This window comes from Condylura cristata, unplaced genomic scaffold (assembly GCF_000260355.1).
Source record: "Condylura cristata isolate star-nosed mole 26May11 unplaced genomic scaffold, ConCri1.0 scaffold00023, whole genome shotgun sequence".
NCBI lineage: Eukaryota > Metazoa > Chordata > Mammalia > Eulipotyphla > Talpidae > Condylura > Condylura cristata.
Window position 1 is genome coordinate 1,483,434 of NW_004567124.1, and position 24,928 is coordinate 1,508,361.

General features: G+C 49.6%; 1 protein-coding gene across 3 annotated transcripts; it reads left to right on the top strand.

Annotated features, from left to right (window-relative positions):
- Positions 1–24,067, top strand: GRAMD2 (GRAM domain containing 2). Of its 3 annotated transcripts, none has more exons than XM_012728737.1 (12): positions 1–271; positions 15,969–16,061; positions 16,893–16,947; positions 17,291–17,366; positions 18,019–18,122; positions 18,740–18,838; positions 18,933–19,004; positions 19,520–19,582; positions 20,366–20,510; positions 20,730–20,829; positions 21,694–21,798; positions 22,040–24,067. In XM_012728737.1, exons 2-12 carry the CDS (start codon positions 15,979–15,981, stop codon positions 22,041–22,043), a joined length of 906 nt encoding a protein of 301 aa, XP_012584191.1. In that variant the 5' UTR covers positions 1–271; positions 15,969–15,978; the 3' UTR covers positions 22,044–24,067. The 3 variants fall into 3 exon arrangements, with proteins under 3 accessions (XP_012584191.1, XP_012584193.1, XP_012584194.1); XM_012728740.1 differs by lacking the exon at positions 1–271 and adding an exon at positions 282–416; XM_012728739.1 differs by lacking the exon at positions 20,730–20,829.
- The last annotated feature ends 861 nt before the right edge of the window (positions 24,068–24,928 follow it).

The following is a 24,928-nucleotide window of genomic DNA, read 5'->3' on the forward strand; positions in this document are numbered from 1 at the left end:
CCCAGTCTATGCAGGCTTTTGCTCCTACTCCGAAAGGCCCATCAGCTCCACCAAAGGATCCGCCCGGGGGGTCAGCAGCCTCTCTGGATCTCCGGCGGGCGGCGCAGTCTCCGGGAGCTGGGGAGCCGCGACTGAGTGCCGTGCTGGAATTCTGGGTGTGGTTGCCTCCCCACGCCAGTGACCCTGCCTAGCTCTCCCAAAGGCAGACGCAGAAAATGGACTTGTGATTCGCTGGCTGCGGCAGCACAGCACTAGAGGTGTGGAGCGTCAGGTGAGGATGACAGAGCAAGGGGCAACCAGGCTGTGAGGGTGCAGCTCGTCCTCCCTCCGGAAACCGCGAGAGGAACGTCGGATCCCGCGTCTTCTCCGCCTGTATCTCTGAGGTCTTTTCACTGCGTGGAAGGGGCGGGAAGCAGGTCCGAGAGCTGCCCGGGGATTTGGATGTTTAGGAGCACGCTCACTGGGGTTCAGACGCCCCGCCGTTCTTCACTGCCCATCCCAGGGTACAGTCACCAGCCAGGTTGGGAAGGAAGAGGAGCCAGCCTTCAGCACGGGAGTCAGCTTTCGTGCCCCCTCTACCTTCTGGGGGTAGTTAGCCATCCTCTCTCCTTGTTGCCTTTTGGTCTTCCTCCTCTTGGCCTCTCGGCATATTTCGCTGCTTTCCCATGTCTCCTTTTTGAAACTGCTATTTGACTTCCAGGACCACTTGTTACCTAGTTTCCTGGCTACCTTTTGGGTCACGCTCCTCTAACCTCTTTGGGGGGGGACTCTCCTTCCTCCTCCACATCTTTAAATGCTGTGATTCTCCAGGTCCCAGGCTTTTCCTTTTCTTCCTCCTCCTCCTTCCCTAAACTCTTCCTTCTCCAGATTTAATTTTTATACCATAAAGCTCATTCTTTTAAAGTGTACAATTCAGCGACGTTTAGTATATTCACAAAATTGTACAACCTCCATCACTGTCTTAACTCCAAAACAGTTTCATCATCCCAAAAGGGAGCTATAAGGTATTAGTCATTTCACATTGTCCTCCCTGCCTCCCAGTTTCTGGCAACTACTAATTTACTTTCTGTGTCTATGGATTTCCCAAATTTGGACGTTTTCCATCCATGGAATTCTAAATTATGTGGTCTTTTGTCACACTTCTTTCACTTAACATGTTTTAAAAGTTTATTTGTATTGTGGAGTGTATAATCACTTCATTCCTTTTTATGGCTGAATTATATTCCATTGAATGGATATACCATAATTTGTTTATCCATTGGTCAGTTGATGGGTATTTGGATTGTTTCCATGTTTAAGCTATTATGATTATAATAATTATTAATTATTTGCTGCGAGCATTCTCACAAGATTTTGTGTAGATATGTTTTGTCTCTTGTGAACCTACCTAGAAGCCAGACATATAGTAAATGGTCACCAAATAAGTTTGGTTATATATTAACTTTTTGTTTAATCAATCTTGATGAGCCACCAAACTGTTTTCCATAGCCGTTACACCATTTTACATTCCCACCAGCAATATGTGAGGGTCGATTTGTCCATATCCTCTTCAACACCTGTTAATGATTATAGGTGTGTGGTAGCTCATTGTGCTTTTGATTTGCGATTTCTTGATGCAGTCTCCAGTGATCTGGAGAATCTTTTCATGTACTCGGTCATTTGCTGTCTTCTTTGGAAAAAAGTGGTTTTCAAACATTTGCCCATTTGTAATTGTATTTTCTTTTTTTTTTTTTTTAAGATTTCTTTATTTATGAATACAGAACTGGGGTACAGGCCAGAGGTGCAGGGGTGGTGAGAGGATTCACTAGAGACAGAGTGGGGAGCAGAACAAGCAGACTGAGGAAGTACACTACTGAGGGGAGCAGCAGGCGGGTCTGGAGAGGTCTGCTGTGCCATGTGGATCATCTAGGGGCGGAGATCGAACTCATGCCCAAGTGGCTTTAGCTTCTTAGTGCTATGTTTTAACCCGCTGCTCCACCAGGGAGGGCCCTGTATTTTTATTTCTCAACTTTGAGTTCTTTTTAAATTATGTGTTAAAAAAATCATATACCATAAAACTAACCATCTTAATAATTTCTAAGTTCAGTTATATAGTTCAGTATAAGTGTATTCATATCATTGTGCAAATAAGCTGCAGGACTTTTTCATCTTGCAAAACTGCAACTCTATACCCATTAAATAGCTCTCCATTTCCTTCTCTCTCCAGCACCTGGTAACCACCTGTCTATTTTCTGTTTCTATAAATTTTACTTTAGATACTTCATGTAAGTGGAGTCACACAGTATTTTTCTTTCTGTGACTGGCTATTTGACTTAGTGTATCTGCAAAGTTGTAGAGCTCTTTGTGTTCTGAATGTTAGTCATTTACAAGATACATGATTTGCAAGTATTTTCTCTTATCTATGATTGTCTTTTTACTTTCATAATGATACTTTTGGCAACACAATATTTCCAATTTTAAATAGGTTATGTGATTTCTTTTTGTTGTTTCTTGTGCTTTTTTGTGTCATATCAGAAGGCCACCATCTAATTGAAGATCATTGCCTAACTGAAGAGTTTTCTTTTATGAATTTTGTAGTTTTAGTTCTGACTTTTTTTGTTGTTAATTTTTGTATATGGCCTGAGATAGTTGAACTTAATTCTTTTACATGTGGATATACAGTTGTCCCAACACCATTTGTTGAAAAGACTACTTTAGAATTGAATTGGCCTTGGTACTCTTCTTGATAGCTGCTCTTCCTTATGTACCTACTTGCCCTGGAGATCTTCCTAGTTTCTGTTCCCATCCATGTACCAATAACACAGAAACTTATCCCTCCAGTGTGGGACTTTCTTCTGAACCCCCTTACTCATATATAGCTTGACACCTCCTCATACATGTACAAGACTGAATTCATGATTGTTTTCTCCAAATATTCTCTTTTTCCAATACATTTACCTCTGTTTTGCCTTAGCAAGACAGAGCATTATCCTACATGCTCAAACCAGAAACCTATAGCTGTGGCTAGCTTGCAGTGTTGCATCTTAGCCTATAGTCATATTTAACACAAAGTCCTTTATGCCTCCACATTCAGTTGATTGTCAAGTTGACTCTATTTGTAAATAATATTTCTTGAATCCATCCCTGGCCCTCCATCTCCAGTGCCACCAAGTTTGACAAATCATTTCTGCCAGAATACAATCTCCTAATCTGTCTCCATGGGGAAAATGTTTTTTTTTAAGATTTACTTATTTATGCATACAGAACTGGGGTATAAGCCAGAGGTACAGGGCAGAGGGGGGAGCAAGATAGGCAGATCTATAAAGTGCACTGTTGAGGGGAGCAGTGGGCAAGACAGGAGAGGTCTGCTGCACCTTGGGGGTCACCTCCCTGATCAGGGATTGAACTCTTGCCGAAGCAGTTTTGGCTAGCTTCGCAGTGCTTTACCTTAACTTGTTGTCCCACCAGGGACATATGAAAACATATAAAAGACAAGAGAATTGTTGGGTAGGCTTGTCTTCTAGCTACAAGAACCATCAACATAAGATTGTCCCTATTTTATCAATAATCAAACTCCACTCTGTCCCCCACCCCATCCTACCCCACCTCCTTTGGGTTACTTTGAAGCAAGCCTACGTATCAGAGCGATTTCTTTAACATACAACCTATACAGTGCATTTCCCTATTTTAATCCCTTCATTGATTCCCCATTGATTTTAGGGTTATGATCAAACCCACAGGACTCACAGGCTTCTGCATGATCTGGTCTGTCACCTTCTGCAGACTCGTTGCTCCTGACTTTACTGCTCACCTCTACTGGCCAGACACAAAGGCGCCATTTATGTTCCTCATAAATGCTGCACATCTCTGGCTTCAGGACCTTTGCGCATCATATTCCCCTCCCAGCCCTCCGACTCCCTTACCCTCACCCCCACATGCCACATGACTAGCATTGTGGCTATCATCTCAAATGCTTCTGCTTCTCCAAGGAAGTTTTCCTAGCTTTGTACAGTTGAGATGTCCTCCCAGGACACAGCTTTTCCTTCATAGCATTTATTGCACAGTTATAATTATGTATTGACTTATATAAATATTTGTCTTATGTCTGCTGCTCCCACCAGGCGTTTTGGGGATAGTAGCTTGTTAGTATACACCTCTCTTAGTATACACAACCCTCTCACAGAGTGGAGCGAACAGCAGGCATTCAGAGGATATTTGTGGAAGGGAGGCAGGGAGGTTGCCGGTGGCCCTTTGAAGACGGTGCTCCTGCCGGCCTCTGCTGGGGTGGGAGTTTTTCTGACCACAGATGTCCACGTTCCTGACTATACTTGGTTCTTTCTCTTAGACAACATTTGCTTTCCCTACAGCACTGAGACTTTCTTGCCAGTTTTCAGGGCAGTAATTGAGGCCTGGAAAGAGAGTATTTCCCCAAGGCCTTTTAGCAGTGAGGAACTTACAGTTCAGCTTCCCTGTCTTCTTGACTCATGACCTGGAGCCTGAGATCTTTCAGACCTGCCTGTGCCCTGAGAAGACCCGAGTGGGTGCAGAAAACCAGATTCTGAGAGGGTGTTGCAGGGTGCCTGGGTTAGGGCGCACTGAACACTGTCTGTGGATGGACAGAGCTGACTTGTCCTAAGAGTAGCCACACCTCCTGGTAGCTGTGAGTGGCCTGAGCGGCTACGGTTGTCTGTGGGCCTTCCCCTCAGTCGGCCCATCGGAGGTGGCCACGAAGAGCACAGGGGTGCACTGTTTCTTAATGAATACAAGTCTGTTTTTAGACCTGAATGACCAGCTTTTTGTCTGGAAACAGCCAGGCCCCAAGTGGCCTGCCAAGAAAAAGTGGTCTGTGACCAGGTTCTGGGGGTGCCAGCTCAAACAAATGCTGCAACAGCAGTGGGCACTATGGGATGAGGCCAGCGACAGGCGGGTCACTCAGCAGAACCAACCGTTGCCTGCTCCCTGTTACGGCCTGGGCTTTGCAGGAAATCCTGGATCTCCCCAGGAACAAAGCTTCCCGGTTTCAGCTGTTTGTCCTGCCTGTCTCCCTGGTGACCATTCTCACTCTGTAGGCCTTTGAGTTCTGGCCAGGAAGGGGGCAGCAGTTACTGGCCTCAGACCTCTGGTGGAGGGAGGAGAAGAGAGGGCGTGAGCCTGAGCAAGACTGGGCCTGTGCTGTGGGTTGCCTTAGGGCCTGAGAGGGGTGGGAGGGAGCAACTGGGTGTGGTCCAGGTGTTTGCCCCTTCCCAGTTGCTTTCCCTGGCTGTCATCCCAGGGGAGGAGTCAATCATGAGGGACATGTATGGAGCCTTGTGGGTTTAGTTTGTGACCTGGTGGTACATTCTCTGGGGGAGCTACCCCTGTAGGCACCCCATAAGGGACACGATGAGACACGGGGCCAACTCAGCTATAGGCAGTGTGAGATTCAGTGGGCCTTGCTCTCCAGGACTGGGCCAGGACTTCTGTCATTTTCTCATAGCAGCCTCACATAGCTGCAGGTTAAGGAGGGGAGGGTTGGAATAGGGGAGTCCAGAGGGCCAGGGGGAGCCAGAAGCAAACTTGAATGAACTGCTCTCATGCCAGGTCTTGTGTGTCCCAAGGTCCCACTGCTGCTGAAGGAGCTTTTCAGCAGGGAGCATTTGTTTATTCAGTGAACAGTTATTGAGGACTTACTGTATGCCTGAAGCTTGATGAGACCCTGGGATAAGAGATGAATAAATAAGACAGTCCAGTGGGGAGATGGCCACATGAGCAGGCGGTGCAACGAAGAAGGGAGGGAGGTACCTGCTCTCCCCAAAGGTACCGGCTGGTCAGGCTTCAGGGGATAAGAGGTACTTGGGGATAAGAATGAGAGGGGAGGCTGAGCTGGGAGCGGCACCTCCTGAGTCCAGGTAAGCTGTCAGCCTGGGCACATTGCTCCTAAAACCCACCTCTATGTAGAGCTGGGCTTTCTGGTGTGCTGAGGGAGCACAGGCTTAGGTGGGAGGTTAGGGAGCAGAGAAAACAGGTAGGGGATTCACTCAACCAGTAGCTAAGGACTAGATTGACCAGCGCCAGGATACTTGAGAGCCCTGGACAGTGAGCAGCAGGCAGTGGGGAAGGTCATAGCTGCTAGCAGTGGGAAGTGGGGTGATCTTTGCTCTTGGCCCATTGGATAGAAGATGCAGGGGATCGGAGATCCCTGTAGGTGGAAGGAGTTCTTGTTTGCACCAGAGCTCAAAGGGGTCCTTGTTCAGGCCAGAGCCAGCCACCCCCAGAGGGCTGGGCCAACCCACATCTCCTCCTGAGCAACTAGCTCTCCCAGTTTGTTTAGCTCTTTGAGTAGGAGAGATAAAGGCTTTGGGGGAGGGGGTTCTGATTTAGGGAACCCCACTCCCCAGAAGGGCCCCTGCATCATTATCTCTGTTCAAGAGATCCCCCTTCTCTCTCATTTCCCGCTACTGAATGGGACCGTTGGGGAGAGCTGGAGCATGGCCCTGCAGCTGTCCATAGAAGATTCCAGGGCCTCCCAGCCTTCTAGCAGATGCCATGGTAGGATGAGTGAATACTTTTAGTTAGGCTGAAATGTGAATTCTAGCTCTATTACTTTCATTTATGTAGTCAAGAGCAAGATATTTTAGCTCTTTGGACCTCAGTTTCCTCATCTGTACAAGGGAAACCATGCTACCTCACAGAACTAGAGCTGAACTCATGATGATAGGAGACCCTGAGACAGATCTGGTTGCCTCTCTTCTTCCCAGAGGCTCCCTGGGCTCCTAGGGCTTGACTTGTTTTAAACATTTGCCAGCATTCTTCTCCCCTCCTAAGCTCCGAAGACTCTGTGAGTTCTTGGTGGACCCCAGGCTTGGACATCAGATGGCCCTGCATGGCGTTCTGACCCTGCAAACCCAGCTGAGTCTCTGTACTATACTTGTGACCGCCACTGCAAGGCGTGAATGCTGTCACATGTGTACCTTGACTCTGGCCTTTGGGAAGATGAGGTATGAGCTGGCCATAAGTGCTGAGTACTATATAGAGTCCCTGGAAACAGAATTGAAAGTTAATGAGCAGCAAGTATTGAGTATTGAGGCTCTCGAAGCAGAAATGAAAGTTAATGAGCAGCCAAGGGACATGCACACTCTTTGCTCTCCCCACTTCCCTTCTCACTCTCTCCCGTAAGTCTACTCAGGCTCCGGGTGCTTAAATCGAGCACCCGGTATTCTGCTCCAACACACCTGCAGAGTCTCCAGCCTCTGCACACCTCTGGCTACATAACTCCCATCTTGTATTTCCCCGTTAGGACTCATTAGGGCGGGATCTGATTGCCGGCTCGTTTTTTTCAGCTTGCAGATCACTTTGCTGGGGTGTGGAGCACACTAACGATCGTCCGCTGTGGGACCAAAGTCAGGTGGTCCCAGCTGTGGTGTCTGGGGAAGCAGGACTCTGGCCCTCCACATCCTATCATTGATTGCCAGGATGCCACAGTTGGAAACGGAAAGTTCAGCCCATTCCTATCCCAGGGGTCATCGGCCCCGCTCCCCATACCTAACTGAAAGTATTCACCTGTTCTGGAAAGTCAAAATTGTGAATGTGCTGAGTGCCTGGGCCCCCAACACCTTTGCCAGGAGTAGTGAATTGTACAACAGAATAGGAACAGTCTGTGGCTCCCAGATCATCCCCACCTCTTCACACTCATTATGGAATTCAATTTTGGGATTTTCTTCCTTTTTGAAATTATCAGAAATGTTGAAGTTGTTGTCCAACATATGGAATATCAGTGTAGAAAGTTGAAAGTAAGGTGCAGCCTCATGTAAGTGTGGAGATGACAATCATAGAATGATTTCTTGCAAAGGATGAACATGACTTTTTTTTTTTAAAGATTTATTTATTTGTGCATACCGAACTGGGGTACAGGCCAGAGGGGCAGGGCCGGTGAGAGGCTTCACCAGAGACAGAGTGGGGAGCAGAACAGGCAGTACACTGCTGAGGGGAGCAGGGGGCGGGTCAGGAGAGGTCTGCTGTACCACATGATCACCTCCGGGGGCTGGTGGGAATCAAACTCATGCTGAAGTGGCTTTAGCTTCTTAGTGCTGTGCTTTAACCGTCTTCACCACCAGGGAGGGCCCAGGACATGACCTTTTATCTTCATGTTTAGTGTGCTGATGATAAACCTGGCTAGAGCCACACTCTCTTTGGGAGAGAAAGGTCTTGTGAGCCAGTTTCTGGGCTGTGTGTTTGTACTACGGCCCTGATAGGCGACAGGAAAGTCCACAGGAAGGACAGACTATTTCAGAACCTGTCTGTCATGTGTGTACAGGCCGCCGGCCTTCTTGCTTCTGTGACACAAATGCACTGTGTGAATATGTTCATGAAGATGAGGTGCTCTGTACTAACAGTATTAAGGGCATGGCCCTAGACCCAGAACCAGGCACAAGGACTGGCCTTGTTGACCAGGTAGTTTGCTTCTCCCCTGAGCTAGGACACACTGACTAGCTGTGGGGTTAAAATCACCTGAACATCTTGAGAAGTCTGCAGCTGAAGAGCTACCTGCCTTATGACCCAGCAATTCCAATCCTGAGTGTTTACCCATAGAAGTGTATATATTCTTGTGTCCACGAGACAGGTACTGGAATGTTCTTAGTAACACTTTCATAACAGGTAAAAACTGGAAGTGACATTTTTGTAGTGTGTCCAAGTAATGGAATTTCAAACCCCAGTGAAAGTGCAGTTCACAGGTACACACAGTATTGCGGCCCAGTATCACAAATGGATAGCTGCGTAAAATAAATAAGTCACCCAAGAATAGGCATTGCACGAATGTGTTGCCAGTGATCCTTGAAATGGGGGGAAAGAGGGGCAATGAGACTGGCAGGAGCAGGAGGAGCATCTGAGGGGCTGGGTTCCAGGTACTGGGAAGTCCATTGACTCTTGCTGTTAGACTTTATATGCATTTTCCTATTTGTAATTTTACTGAAATAATTTGTTAAAAATATCTAGTTGTGGTCCTCCCTGGTGGCGCAGTGGGTTAAAGCACAGCACTGAGAAGCTAAAGCCACTTCAGCATGAGTTCGATTCCTGCCTGCCCCGGAGGTGACCACATGGTGTGGCAGACCTCTCCTGACCCGCCCGCTGCTCCCCTCAGCAGTGTACTTCGTCGATCTGCCTGTTCTGCTCCCCACTCTGTCTCTGGTGAAGCCTCTCACCGCCCCTGAGCCTCTGGCCTATACCCCAGTTCTGTATGCACAAATAAATAAATCTTTAAAAAATAATAAAATAAAAAAAATATCTAGTTGCTTAAATGTCACCTCAGAAATTCAGATTTAATTGGCCTGTGACAGGGCTCAGGTATTCTTTGTTTCTTTAGGAAGCTCTAGAGGTGATTCTAATGTGTACCCTGCAGGCTGCATGGTAGTCAGCAGGGTGCAATCTTTTCCCTCAAGTGGGAGGTGAGCTGCATGCTGAGTGAGAGGTAGAGGTGAAGTGAGGAAAACTGGGGGTATCCAGAGCAGCTGCTAGAGAGGCAGCCCAGGTCCAGGCCACCAACCCCCAGTGACTAACATTCTTTCCAGGACATGTCCACTCAGTGTTGTGTCTCTGGAGGTCTCTGCTGCTAAGAGGTGTTTTTGCTGGTGGAAGAGAAGGTCACTAGGCCATAAAGCCCTGGCTGGCCACAGGAGAGGGTAGAGCCGGCTTTGAGCAGAGCTGGGGGATGACACAGGATGCTCTAGGTTGTCAGATGTCCAATAGAAGTCATCTTGGGAGAGTGTGGGCGCCTCCCGGGACCCGCCCATGACCAAGACCCAGCTGGCTTGGGCTGCTAGGCCAGCCCAACTGTCTGCTTCTGCTTCAGCGCCAGGCTTGCTCCTGCCAGTGGTTTGGAGGAGCTCTGGAGGGAGGCTTGCCCTGTGGTTAAGAAAGGCTGGGTTTGGGGCAGGGGGATGGGTGAGCTTGAGGAGCGTTGCCAGGCGAGTGACAACCCAGGGCACGCTGCCAAGCCAGCGCTGCAACGCAAGGGAGGTAGGGCGGGCCCAGCCTGTGCTTTCTGCCACCTACCCCATCCTGTCCTGTCTGGGCCATTTATCCTCTCCTGTATGTCTTCTGCCTCCCACTGGAATTCCACATTTGATCAGTCAAGCACAAGGATTGAGGATTGAGTGATGTGGGGCCAGGACTATCAGCCTGCCCCACAGATGAGGGCCCCTGGAGGGAAGGGCCAGTCTCTGGATGACCCTCATTAGTTCATGTCTGCCACCCCCCCTCTCCTCCCTGCAGGCTGTCAATTATCCTGTGCCTCTTCACTCCCATGGCCTTGCCTCTTCTCTCCCCTCCTCCCTCCTGGGTATCATCATCCCTTTCTGTGTGTCCTTTACTCATTCTTTTAGCAGTAGGCAATGGGAACAGAGCCGTATGACACACACTTGGGGGACCTCAGAGTCAGTTGGGGCTGACAGAAGATGAACAGACAAGCACAGGCTGGTGTAGAAAGTGCTGGTAGGGACAAGGACCCACCCGGAGGGTGTGAGCAGCTCAGCAGGGGGCACACCAGGAAAGATTTCACAGATGAGGCAACATTTGATTAGGGCTTGGAAGATGACCGGGAGTTTCCCAGATAGACACACGTGGGAAGGAATTGCAGGTAGAGTGAGCATGCCAGTGTGAGGGCTACTGCGGTGAGCAAGCTGGGAGATGTAAGGCTAGCGGTGGCTACAAGTGGGTTGAGTTTGGGAGCTGCTACCAACATCCAAGAAAAGGGTGATGGTGGCCTGGTTTGTCTGTGTAGCAGGGGTGGAGAAAGTAGATGGCGTGGAAAGCCTTGGAGAATGGCTGGCTGTGGGGGCGGGGAAGAGAATGAATTGAGGACTGTGCCTTGGCTGCTGTGAAGGGGGGAGTCTGTGGGGCTAAGTGCTCAGAAGGAAGCCAAGTTGGGGGCTGATGCTGAGTTCACTTTGATGGATATATCTAGAGGCAGGTCCGACATTTAGGAGGAGATGGAGGGGTTAGATTACAGCTGGAGATATGGAAGTGAAGCCTGGGGGAGGCTTCCAGAGATGAGAGCTTGTGTGTGGTACCCCCTGGAGTCTGGTCCACAAGGTGTGCAAAAGCAGTGCAGCTTGCATCTTGGGGTCCCTCCTCACTGTCCCTCTCCCTCTCTCCTGCCTTCTGTGTCTCCCCTAGCTCAGCTCTGACATCTCTGGTGCCATCCTGCCCTCTCAGCAACCCCTCAGACAGGGCAGGCCCATACCAGGTTATGGTGTGATAAGCTCAGTATTTGTGGAACGAATGAAGGTGTGGCAGTGACCGCGATCCTGCACTAGCCAGCGGCACAGGGTCTGTGTTCTCTGGACTGGCCTTCCTGCTTCAGACCAGGCAGGAAAGGGCCGTGCTGGAGGAGTTGTCCAATGTTTTTATTTAATCTCCCTTAATATCACAAACTACTGGGTCCCTTGCTCTGTTCTCCTGACAATGATATTTTTTTGTGAGTTTGGCTGAAGGAAAAAAAAAAAGGCATGGATTTGGAAACCCTGATCCCAACTCTGTAATATGGATGTGGAGATAGGGGGTGTCATCCATAGCACAGATAATGAGCAGCTGACTCCTGAAAAAAAAATCCATGTGGAAATGAACAGAGATTACCAGGGGGCTGCAGGCAGGTTGAGCAGGCTGGTTCCCCGCTCTGCGGCTCCCTTCTGGCTTCAGGTCAGGGCCCAGATGATCCTTGGGTGTTCCCGTCTGACTTTCTGCTGGTGAGTGTTCAGCAACCTTGCTACTAGGACCTTTCTGTCTGGTGTTTCTTTATTTTCATTCATCTAAACAAACACTATGGGGAGAAGATGAATTAGCAGCAAGTCTGTATTGGAGATAACTAAGCTTTTCCACCACAGGTCCCTGGTGCCCAGTATCAGCGGCATTGTCAAGACAGCCAGAGGGACTGGTTGAGTAGGTCAAGGGAAGGTGTGGCTCTTTGCCATCACACCTACAGGGGTTTCTCTTAGTGGAAAGGTGCTCAAAAGTCATTTTTTAAATTTATTATAATAGTTTATTTTTACATTATTTTGTGCCTTTTTCCATCTCAGTTGTAACCCCCATGGGCTTCCCATCACCAAATCACCCGTGTGGCATCACCATAGCCCTGTGCACTCTGCCCCCCCATTTTTGATCCCATTCCCCACTCCACCTCCGTAAAATGTCTTTGGAATATAGTTGTTCATTATTATTTTTTTCCTCTGGTCCTTTATGCTCCTGCTATGAATGAAACCATCTGGTATTTTTCTCAAAAGTCATTTTTGACTCCCGTCAATGGCCAGGATTTTCTCTGAAGATGCTGTGGGAAACGCACCCAGAGTTTTGCAGTCCCCACGGTCTGTCTCTCTCTCCAGCCTCTGTCCTTGACCTCCAGTGTGTCTCAAGGGTCTGCTGCAAGCTAGCCTTGCTCATGGTTCCTGTGGGGGAGGGGAGTCAGGGATGGAAGAAACACGCTGGGGCCCCTGGAGATGGAGAGTTGGAGCACACTGACAGTATGACAGGAGTCTTTAGGCTGTGTTGGATGGGGGCCCTTTGTCTAGGCTTGGCACCCCTCCCTGAGAAAGCCACAGTTGGAGCTAGAGGCTAGGATGAGTTTGATTCAGAATCCATGCAAAGGTATGATTTTTCCACACAAGATTAGATTAAATCTGGCATGATTTGGTAAAGCACAGTTTCTGTGACTTTTTTTTTTAAGGTTTATTTTTATTGATGTATGCACACAAGAACGGGTGTAGGCCAGAGGTGTGAGGGGTGAGAGGATTCGCCAGAGACAGAGCGGGAAGCAAGCAGAACAGGCAGATCAACTGAAATACGCTGCTGAGGTGGGCAGCGGGCCGGTCAGGAGCAGTCTGCCATGCCATGTGGGTCGGTCCTCTGGCTGGGATGGGCTCTGGTCTGGGATTGAACTGCTGCAATGGCTGCCTGTAGCTTGATAGTGCTGAGACTTTAACCAGGGAGGTCCCAGTGTCTGTGATTTTTGCTGAACTACAGTTCTGAGAGTCACAGGCCAACTTCCTTCTTGTAGTGCTCCAGGCTGAAGTGCATATTCCTTAAAGTGGAGCCCATTTTGTCTCTTCCTGGTGGTTTAGTGGACTCCTGGGCTCAGGGCTCAGTGGTTTCTTATGCCTGCTTCTCTTTCCCTAAGGAGGCCTCTCCTGTCAGAGCACACAGTTCAAACCAGGAACAGAGAGACAAAGACAGGTCCAGCACTGTCCACAAAAATTAAACACAAATGCAGCAACAATACCAAATAAAACTAAAAGGCAAATACCAAACTGGGGGAAAATATTTATAGTGATGATAAAGTATGGATTAATATTCTTAGTAAAAAATTATACAAATCAGTAAGAAAAATAAACTCTCAATTGATAATTTACAGATGAAACTTTTTAAACTCTTAATTTTGCGAGTTACAGTTTGCTCTTCTGTTCCACTTACCCTCCACCAAACCATCTGTGCTATTACCCCATCTTTTCCAGTCCTTCCTCCCTTCCCCAACCCTTCCTGCCACAGAAGAAATTCTAATGACTAATATATATTTGAAAAAAATACTATTTGACCTACCTGTAAGCAGAAATAGAAATGAGAATAGTAACTTTTTCCACCTATCAAATTTGCAAGGTGAAAAAAAGCTAATACCATGTGTCAGGTTTGAATGTAGGGAAAAGAGCACCCCAGTAGTGCTGATGACCACATTAATGGCTATAGCATCTGCAAAGCATTTTGGAGGTGGCTCTAAAAAGGCTAAGAAATATTCATTTTCTATCCACTAATTTCATTTCTGAGAATCTATCCCAGGAATAGGGCAGCGATCATCTTAAGCAACGAAAGTAGGACATACAAATTATATGCTATAAAATTCCACTCATATTAAATTATGCATTTATGCATAAATATTTTCTTTGAGCAGTTTTATTTTTTCCCTTATGATTCTGATCATCGTAGTTTATAATTCTTGTATTTTCTATAGTGAACATTAAAAAAATCAAGCAATGGGGGAGACTTTTTATGAAATGTGAAATGATGAAACCAAATTCAGAAATTTCAAATCACTAGCACAGTATGTCACTTTGTTAGATTCAGGAAATGTACGCTGAGGTGTGTACCACGTTGAAGTGTGTACCAAAACTCTCCATTCGGTTGAGGCAGGGTCACCAGGCCACATGGCTGTGATTGGCCTGAGTTTTGGGGGGAAGTCACCCAGCTCTACACTGTGTGACTCTGAGTCCAGCCTGTCTCTTGGTCAGTGTTGGCTTCTTATTCTACCTAATGGCGAGGTAGGGGAGGGTAATCTCCAAGCGTTCTGGTACTCAGCTGATTTGGTGACTTGCTCTTGAAGAAGAGTATAAGGTCCCTCAGATAGAATAAGGCAAGGAGACAGAAGAGAGAGGAAGGCTTTATTGTGCTGCCGGGCAGGCGAGGTCTGCAGGCCCCCAGCAGGGGCCTTGGGAGTCCCTGTCCCCCCCACCCCAGCAGGCAGGGTACAAGCTCGGGGTCTTTTTTTTTTTTTTTTAAAGATTTATTTATTTGTGCATACAGAACTGGGGTATAGGCCAGAGACTCAGGGGTGGCGAAAGACTTCACCAGAGACAGAGTGGGGAGCAGAACAGGCAGATGGACGAAGTACACTGCTGAGGGGAGCAGCGGGCGGGCCAGGAGAGGTCTGCAACACCATGTGGTCACTTCCGGGGCAGGTGGGAATCGAACTCATGCAGAAGTGGTTTCAGCTTCTTAGTGCTGTGCTTTAACCGGCTGTGCCACCAGGGAGGGCCTCGGGGTCTTTTATATGTCCTGCTCTGTCCCACTCTGTCGGGCCTGGGGAGGTAGTAGAAAAGTACCAGTGAGTCATACTGCTCTTTTGGTCAGCCTCTCCCTCTCCTTTGTTCAGGGTCTTTGATCCTTACCAGAGCAGCAATCTGAGGGAGGGAGTGGCAACCTGGGGCAACATCCCGAAGCCAACTCAGCAGCATCTCACCTTGATATCGCTAGACATTGATACCTTTTGCCATTCTGGGGGCCTGGGTGTGAGGCCTGGGTGAGGGGTCTGGGTGACCTTTCAAAGAGAACTTTGACTTGCCTTGATCATGCAGAACAGAGAGAGGTTGAATGCTGGGGTTTACAGGTTCTGGTTCCAGCTCCCTATCACCTGAGAGAACTTATCTCCTGCACAGGACCTTGCCACCAATTCCTGGCATCACACTGACCTGCCTTGGTCCTGTTTCCAGCCACCCTCTCTCCATGTCAGTCCCTCAGCCACTCTGTTGGAGACCGTTTGATTGTTTAGACTTTCTTGATTTCTGCTTAGTCAGTCTGCCCTAGGGGATCAGACTGGGGGTGCCTTATGCTTTGGAGTTGTTTAGTGGAAACATGAGCTCAAAAGTCATGAGGGAGCCCCATGAGGGAGTTCAGAAGTCATGAGGGAGCGAGGTTATCTCCTTGCTCTGGGGCCCTTTCTCAGGACATTTTTGAGGTGGTTTGGTAGTTAGGACAGAGTGACTCTCTGAAGGCCACCAAGGCCACTTCCTGGTGTAGGCAGACCAGACCTTCCTGTCCCAGAGTCCACTCCCACAGCATCAGCTGCATTAGCTCCTTGGCTTTGATAAGGCCTCTGTATTCAGGGACTCTTCAGAACTTGACCGTTTACAGTAAAACTGTTCTGGCACCTCAGAAACTTTTGCTTTCCGTTTAAACAGTACTGAGTCCTCCCTCCCAATCTAACTCAAGGGTGGGACCGGAGGCCTAACAGGTGCCTGGGCTCTAAATAAGATAATCAATTTCCTTCCCACCCAGGTATAAACTGAAGGTCAGACTTTCAGGAAGAGGGCAAGTGACACTCTCCTTTGTCAGCTGGCCTAGAGCCCCCATGCCTGAGCTGTGGCTCAGCAGTGCAAGGTCTGATGGGGTCGGGGCTGCTCCAAGCACAGTGAAGCTGGCAGGGAAAAGGGTCTCCATGGCATCCCCCTTCCTGACATGGTCCTGTTTCTTTTTAGCAACCAACAGATGCATGGAAAGACGGCTTCTCTGAAGAGTTCTGTGTCCTGCACAGAGAAACTAGATAGAGGTCAAGAGTCCCCGGACTCAAGGTGAGGCTCCCCCAAGTCAGAAATTCATGCAGATTGTGGGGGTGGGGAGCCTTCAGGAGGCTACCTGGTAGAAAGGGGACATTAAGGCTGAGTCGGGATCCCCTAGTGGGTCTGTTAAGTTGGGCATGGCTGCTCAGGGCCCCTTCCGCCCACTAGCAGGACTGTGCCAGGGCACTGGGACCTAGCAGAGTCCAGGCTTCTCAGATTACCAGCCTCTTCCCTGCCTACCTGTCCTCAGGCTAACCTGGCCAGGGCAGCCCTTTGCATTTCAGCTCCTCCCCACTCCCCTAGCCTTGATAACCCCTGTTACATCAGGTGAGTCTACAGGGAAGAGGCTGCAAAGGAAAGCAGTCCTTTGGGGGTCATGGCCCATGGCCTGGCCCCAAAGCCGTGAGTCTGACACCTCCATCCCACACCCTCCCCTCCCCCCACCAGGTCCCAGTCCTGTACTTCCTGTTCATTTAGTCTTGGATCTGCTCCTCTGCCTACCCCTTGGCCAGAGAAATGGGATAGGGCTCTGGACACACAGCGGTGGGCAGCTCCTAACCATCTCTGGGACTTCTCAGTGAGGCTGAGCAGAGCTCTTGGGGACTACTACTCACAGCTGTCCCAAAAGACAGCACTTAGCAATTACTCCCTGCATTCAAGCTCCCCCTTCCCCAGGGACAAGCTATGTGCTTATGCTGATGAGCACTTTGCTGGGATCCCCCAGTCTCCATTCTGCCCTGCCATTCAAGCTTCTGACTTGAAGCCAGGGCAGAATTGGCACTGAGGTTCCATGGGCAAGACCCGAGGGTTCCTTGTCCCTGGAATGGAATGTCTCCTTTGCAGTCTGCCCTGGTCAGAAGACTTGAAGAGTGAAGAGACAAAGAGCAGCCGCGAAGTGGTAAGTGTGTGGAAGCTGACTTCTCACTGCCCACCGATGGAGGGCCCTGGGCTGCCTGAATTCAGTGGCTGTTGACTCCTGAGCCACCAGATCTGTCACCAGGAATCCGAAGTGGGTGTCCCCTGCTGGGCCTTATGGAGTGGCGAATCCCACTCCAGTCAGACCCAGCGTCCCAGGGAAATGAGCTGGGTGGGGAGCTCGGTCCCCCACACCCACTGCTTGCTTATGTTTGCTCTTTGCTAGGCCCCCAGGGGCCCCACTGCATTATTTCCTGGTGGCGGGAGCAGGGCAAGCTTCAGTGGTCCATCTCCCAGGGCTTCTCAACTGCAGCTTGTGTTTGCAGACTCCACAGAGTAAACAAAACCAGCAGTACCACAGGCTGTTTAAGGACATCCCTTTGGAGGAGGCCGTTTTGAAAGGTGAGCTGTCTCCCTGGTGTGGACTGGACAGGTGCTGCCGGTGCCGGAGGAGGCCTGAGTCCTCTCCTCCAGAGCCTCTAAGGCAACAGTTAGATATGGGAACTCTCTGTCCTTTGAAAACAGTTGGTCCTTTTCGCTTAAAAAAAAAAAAAAAAAAAGCGTGAGAACACAGCACTGGTGGGGGATTTAAAATTGAAGTTATGGAATTTTACTTGAGGAAGTAAGGCTTCCAAATCTTATTTTTGTTCTGCTTTTAGTAGTGACTATTCTTTCCTGCTCAGGCCTGCTGTCACTGAGCCTGTGGTAGCATTCACACAATCAAGGCCTCCTCTCCAGGGCAGGGCAAGGCAGGGCAAGGCAAGGCAAGGGATTCTGCCTGGAGTGAGAACCCAGGTTAAAGGAGCCAAGGCCTGCCCAGATACTTGGGGCCTGGGTACAAAGAAAGAAACACCGAGCAGTTAGGTGGGGTGGGATGGGGCAGTCAGAATTCTTAGGGTTTGGGGAGAAGGGATCAATGGGGACCCAGAATTGGGAAGGGGATTCTGAGGAGGAGAATCCTTGAAACTGGACTCTGGATGCCTAAGTGTGAGGACCAGGGCCCTGGGGCTGCCTGACCTTGCTCATGGCAGTCTTCTCTCCTGTGACTTCCCAGTGTGCTCCTGCGCTCTCCAGAGGGATCTGCTTCTTCAGGGTCGGCTCTATATCTCTAAGAACTGGCTCTGCTTCCATGCCAGCCTTTTTGGCAAGGATATCAAGGTATGGAGTAAGGGTTGCCAGTGAGCCCCTGTCCTTAGCTCAGGGAAGGCAGAGCCCACCCACCCCCACCCTTGTGGAATTGCTTGTGCCTCTGCATGCTGGCCCTTGTGGAAACCTTTCACTGGTCGGATGAACAGCTGCAAGGTGAGCATCAGTGTGCAGGGGAGCAGCCCCGCCCTTCCGTACAGGCCTCCATCTAGACCCCACATTTGGCCTGAGCTGGCCACAACAGATCGCAGTTAAATTAAACCATTTTGCCTATGGGTGTTTCCAGAGTGTCTTTAGAAATTGAATGGGATGTCACATTTAGGGGAAGCCATTAGCGCAGCCAGGAGATGACTCAGGAAACTCCATTCCTAGAATAGAGAATTTGCCAGAGGAATCATCCTTGGCTTGGTTAACTGGGTGTAAGTCTGGTGGGGCCTGTGCTGACAAGATAGGGGTGGGAGGGGGGATTAGTAGAAGGGGAGCTGCCTGAGAAGGTGGAAGGTTCTCCCACATGGGGCTAGCCTTCTCAGTGGTGCCTGAGCTTGGCTCACTGCCAGCAGCGGCTGGGACCCTGTAAAAACTATGTCATCGAAGATGAGTCCTGAGAGCAGCTCACCTTTTCTCCCTAGGTGGTCATTCCTGTGTTATCTGTACAAATGGTCAAAAAACACAAGGTGGCACGGCTTCTTCCCAACGGCCTGGCCATCACCACCAATACCAGCCAGAAGGTCAGTGAGTCTCTGGGTCAGTGTGTCCTTGTCAGTCTCCCCTTACCAGTCCCAGAAGTCCACAGCCTGACTCTGTTTTCTTTCCATGTCCCAGTATGTCTTTGTGTCACTGCTCTCCCGGGACAGTGTATATGACATGCTAAGGAATGTCTGCACCCACCTACAGGTATGGCACTCAAGGCAGGCACTCAAGGGGCCAGGGAGGCTGCTCTCATCTGGAGTAAAGTCTTGGGACAAGGCCAGCTCTTCAGCACCAGGCCTGGGGAGTAAGAGGCTGGGGTTCAGTATCACAGGCCATCCTTGGACTGTGTGCCTGTGCTTGTATGCACATCTCTTTGAGGCCAGTGACCCTTGTGTGCCCATGTTTATGCTTGCACCTGTGTTCCCCCAGTTTTCAGACAGACAGGGCCCATGACTGCTCCCCAATATGCCTACAACTCTCTGTGGTTCTCTAGAGAAGAAGGGAGAAGGGCAGCAGCATGTGGAGTACATTGCTTTGCATTGTGCCTCTGCTCCAATGCTAACTCGTTGAACCCCTGCAAACTTGAGGGGCTAGAGTCCCTCTGACCCAATGTGGCTTATTTGGAGGTAAAGCTCTCCTGGAGGGTGTGCTCACCACCCCAGTGCTTGGCGTTGGCAGTTCCAGATGGACAAGTGACCCCTGTTCTTTCTCCTCCTCAGCCTTCCAGCAAGAAGAGTCTGAGTGTAAGAGAATTTCGAGTGGAACCTGAGTGCAAGTCTCTGGTGAGAGCTGAGGCTGGAGCAAAAGCTTCTAGCCTGAGATCAACTGGCATGGGCTCCATTCCACACTTGTGTGGGCATAGCCAATGACTCAATCCCTTCTTTCCCTCAGTAAAGTCAGGGGGGCTTCAAGGTGCTAGGAATGTCCCTGAGGAAGAACTAGAAGGCTGTCACCTCAAACCCAGGCAGTCATCATAGATTTGCTGAGGTCCCTACAGTTTCCTTTGTTTCTGGGTAGGTACAACTGAGGTTTCTAAAGTAGAGAAGGGGGGTGGAAATGACTCCAGGGTGTTTGACATGTCCTTCCATAACTGTTAAGCATCTAGCCAAGCATGCCATGTGCACAATACCTTGCAGCGGACAGAAGGTGATGTTCCCATTTTTATTGAAATAGATTCTAGGTGCCTCTGCTAAGGTTAATGTAGTGCTTAGGGTTAGAGTGATTTATCTCATCTAAGATTCATTATCCTGAGCTTTTTTGGTATCAGCTGATCTCTGAGCACATTCCTGTTGGCTCCTGCCTGTCCATCCCTGGGTCTGGCACATATTTCCACACTACCAGTCTTCAAATACATGGTTTCCTGGAGGAGTGACTGGTCTCAGCAAGGGAGCAGATAGGATAGACATGCGGTTGCAATGGCAATGTTACCTGCCTGCCTGGGTACCTGCTTCCATGCCTGGTAGGCATCCACAGTGGTAATAAGGCTTTGGTTTCAAGAGGTTTCAAGCCCTTGGCAAGAGACCCCAAGTGCCATGATGAGACAGCTTCTCCTGCCTTCCCTGCAGGAAGCCTTGATCCCAGAGATGAAGTGGAGAAAAGTATGCCCTGCCTCCAGGTCCTTGTCCCTCCCAAACAGCATCCATTGTCTCCCTCCTTCAGCCATGGACTCGACAGACAGCTTCTTCCCCTCCAGGAAGCCTGCAGGGACTGGTGAGTTCCAGGGGCTTGTCCAGCACAACTGTCCACAAAGACCAGGCTTTCCCTCCTCCCATTTGTGCTAAAGAGAATGTTACAAAGCCGAGTGCTGCTTCTTTCTCCAAGTCCATGAGGGAAAGCCAAGAGCTCCCAAGAATGGGGGAGGTGGGCATGGCCGTGCTAGTCTGGGGTCCCGCCTGCCTCAGGGAAATGACTAACTTCTCTCCTTCACAGAGAACGCTGTCTGTGTGGAGGAGAAGCTGGAGGAAGAGCTCAAGAAAGATGGGGACCTGAGGCTCTGGGATTACCAGCTCCTCAAGGTCTTCTTTGTGCTGTAGGTGACTGTATGGGTGGAGGGGAGACCCATCCTGGTGTCTGGGTGTTTGGAGCAGGGTCCTTGGTGTCATGGGGAGGATGCTTTCCAGAGACAGGGGATGGTTCTAAGTCAATTCAGTCTCCAGGGGGTGTCTGGAGACCTCATGGCAGGCCATTGATAGCAAGATATTTGTCTCCAGTTTTTAATCTGGGTTAAAATGATGAGGGGCAGGACATGAAACTCTTGAGAAAAGTGGTATGGGGCTGGGGAGGGGGAGGCCTCACAAAATGCAATGGGAGCATCAGATAATTGGGGAGAAATACTGATCAGGGAAGACCATGACTTTCCCACTGCCTATCCTTAGGCAATTTCTAGAACCCTAGACTTGTCTGTAAATTTGCCTTGAGACCAGTAGAGCCGTGAGGATGTCAGGCTATTGCCTTTCCTCTTTCCCTCCCTCATCAACTTCCTCTAGTTCTGCTGGCAAGATTTTGCCTGTCAGCCTTGGACCTTGCTGGCAGAATGGTCCTACTGGTTTAAGGGGCAAGCTCAGTGGCCTCCCTGAGGTGGTGCCGTGCTATGTTGACTGGTCAGAGAGACAGTGGGCTCAGCAGAAGGTCCCAGAACTCCTGCTTTGCTTTGAGGATGAGTCTTTTAGCTGCTAAGCTTTGAGGATGAGTCTTTTAGGGCGAGTGAATATCAGAACCCTCAAGTGGCCTCTGAGAAGCAAGATGCCCAGGCTTGAACATGGTTGTAGGGAAAGGGTTCTTTAATTCCTCCAATTGCCAGTAGCTTAGTTTCCACACCTATTCTCAGTGAGCCTCTGAAAATGCCCTTTTTATAGAAGAGAGATTCACCTCCTTTTACCTTCTTTTTCTCCAGGATCTGCTTCTTGGTCTTGTCCTCATCCTACCTGGCATTCCGCATCTCCCAACTGGAACAGCAGCTATGCTCCCTGAATTGGGATGGCTCCATCCCTGGGCACAGGTGATACCCTTTCTCTCCCTAGTACCTCTGGGGTTGAGGTTTAAGGACCAGAGCCAAAGCCATTGGCAGGCTGCTTGCTATCCTGGCTGAACTTGGCCTGCCCTTGAGCTGGTTTGATGGAGGGTTGGCTGGGCAAGGTACAGAGATCCCACCCTGACCTATGCTCAGAAAGCTGGGGGCAGAGAGTCTTCACAGACCCACTGTCTGTTTTCTCTGATCTGGGCATCTCTCCTTTGTGCAGGTAACAGCCGCCTACTCCTTCAAGAAGAATGCTTGGGTGCTAAGGTTCCCTTGTTTCAGGCTCCTGCTCTGCTGGGACTGAGTGTGAAGGAAAATATTTCCGATCCCCGCTCCTTCCTGCAACTTTCTTCCTCTAACGAGTGACCACAAGGACCTGTTTATAAAATTCCTATAATTTTTGGACTCAAGCCAAAAAGCCAGATTTTTGGAACTGAGGAATTGTACACTGAACTTCAGCAACCATTCAAATGAAAAGGCAATTCTGTCTGCTCCTTGGAAACAGTTTTAGCACACAGGTGGAGCGTGGCCGCTCCTTCCTCTCCTCTCAAAACCTACTGTGCTCTCCTCTTCCCTGAGACGCTCTGCTGGGGGCCATGGGCTTCTCTGCAGGGAGCAGGGCATCTCACAGGCCCAGGGCAGGCTGGAGGGAGCTGTAGGGCAAAGGCAGAGAGGAGAGCTTGTGCCCGGATAGCAGTGGGCTCTCCATCCAGGCTGTTCTGGCCCCTCATGGGAGACTGGCTCAGACTGAGAGGACGTTCCCCGCAGCAGGGGACTGCGCCGCAGCGGAGACTTCAATGAAGCAGAACAGAGGTCCGGAATTCTGTGTCCTCAGCTGCCACTTCCTGGTGAGACAGGTGGAGCAGGGCTTTTGATCACTGTGGCCACAGACCTGGTACCGGGCCTCCCCCTGCTGTGCCCAAACGTTTCCAACGGCCCTAGTCCTGGAAGTGGGTGTGGGGAGGAAGAGAGCGGTAATGGCTTTGATTTGAGGTCTGGCTTTGTATTCCCTGCCTGACTGCCCAGCTCTCAGTCACAGGAATGGCAGGGAGGCATGGCTGGCAGGTGGTGTGATGGTGTTGAGCCAGCACAGGGCAGAGCTCACTCAGGTCACCAGTAGTCGGGGGGGGGGGGGGTCCAGTCCACGACTCTGTTTTTCATGAATAAGGTGGAGATGTTCAAGATGAGCCTGATCTGAGCAAGGACTAGGTCAAGGGCGTCTTTGGGGACAAGAGAGGTGGGGGTGGGAAGGGTAGACAGGTAGCGGCTTTGCCTTCTCTGTTAAGGCATTTTCTCTTCTAAGAAGCATCTGTGCCCCTGAACTGTGCCCTGCTCTCCCCAGAACTCCCATCTACTAAAATAGGACCTCTGATGGTTCTGGAAGGGCCTTAGCGGGGAATGCAGAGATACCAGAGAATGTCACTGTTGGGGGCAGGAAGCCAGCTGGTATCAGAAATAGCCACTGTATTTCCCTCTTCAGAGAAGTTAACTGGGGAGAAATTCAGGTTGAAGTGATTTATTCCAGAACCATGATTATCTGCTCTATTTATGACAAACCCAATGAGGCTACCAATTCCCTAAGCTCAGACTGGAGTTCTCCACATCTTCTCCCAGGCTCCAGGGGTAAGTTTAGAATCTGGCCTGGTGACTTTCCTGCACCAAGTCTGTCTGTCTCAGGTGAAACTTACTGTTCCATTCTCTACAGTGCCACTTTGGATGAATGCCCCTTCTTTTTTCTTTCTGGAACCAGCCCCCTTCATCACACCTTTTCATCATATTTTCAGGGAACTAATTTTCCTTGCCCCAGCACCTCCCACCCCTGGTTTTTGCTGGAGGCTGGGGAGACCAGGTCCACTTGGATGGAACCTTCCTTGGTCAGAGACCGTGAGAGGTGCCAAGTTGTGGGTGACTGTGCCAAATGCTGGGGAGCCTGGTCTCCAGCCTTGCCCCAGCCTTAGAACCTTGGGGGTTTGCTGCAAGGGAGAGGCTCTGGAGGTCCTCCTGGAGTTCAGAGTGGTATGAGTGTGCCTGATTCTTTCAGAGCCCCCGCTCTCCATTTCTCTTTTGTTCCCCCAGCCTAGGCCTTTGGGGGCAATGTATCCTCTGTTGTGCTCATTTATAAACTATGTATGTTTTTACAGACTTGCTTGCACTGGCCAATGCTCCTCTAATTCCCTGAGGGTTTGGTTCAACTAGATTTGGGTTGTTCCACTATGGCATTAGCCTTTGAAGATGTTTTCAAATAAAAATCTGATTTTTCTAGTGACTTGTGATATGGAGACTTCATTTTTGACTACTCACTCCAGGTAGTCTGACAGGAGGCTGATGGCACCCAGGTGATTCCCAGCTCCCTCTGTCAAAGGACTCATACTTCATGCATGTGGGGCAAGGAAGGAGAGCTCTAGGAAACCACTGTAGCCTCTACCGCTGCTGTGTGGACACTAAGGATGCTTCTCTCTTTCTTCTGGACAATTCCACAGCCAGGTCCTTGGTTCCAATAATATTGTGCTTCAGACTCAGGAATTAAAGCCAGAAAACTCCTGCAACCTTTTCTATGACATCAAGTTTAGATTAGAGAGGTCCACTTCCAACCTAGGTCACTGCACTATTTTTTCTCCTTAGGGTGCCTCCTCGAGTAGTGATTCATTCATTCCATAAATGCTGTGCTGTGTGCCAGGTACTATGCTGGGCACCAGGGATAGGGCAGTGAACATGTCAGGTAATATGCGTCCCCATGGCACTTTCCTTTCATGTAAACTTACGTTTCCACTAAATCTGTAAACAAGATAACTGCAGATGTGACTAAAAGTATCAGTAGGCCCAGCACAGTTAAAGGATGCAAGGTCAGGCCAAGTTTCTAACAAGTAGGAACTTTATTGCACTCCTGGGCGAGGTTCACAGACCCCAACGACAGAGGAGAGGTCAGGGAAGTTGAGCCTGCTGGGGGGAGTACAGGTAAGTTTTTATAGGGTAGGGAAGCTGCTTTGCTTTTCTTTTCTCCAAGACAATTAACCAGCAGCACTTATCTGTATGCCAACATTACAGAGTTGATTCCCAGAATGCAGGAAGTTCCTAGACTTCAGGAGGTTCAAAGTTAGGAGGCTTCAGTCAT

Coding starts and splice junctions, on each gene's coding strand:
- GRAMD2 (XM_012728737.1), top strand. CDS start 15,979: ATGCATGGAAAGACGGCTTCTCTGAAGAGTTCTGTGTCCTGCACAGAG. Junction 16,948..17,290: donor CAAAGAGCAGCCGCGAAGTG/GTAAGTGTGTGG, acceptor TTGTGTTTGCAG/ACTCCACAGAGTAAACAAAA. Junction 18,123..18,739: donor TTTTTGGCAAGGATATCAAG/GTATGGAGTAAG, acceptor TTTTCTCCCTAG/GTGGTCATTCCTGTGTTATC.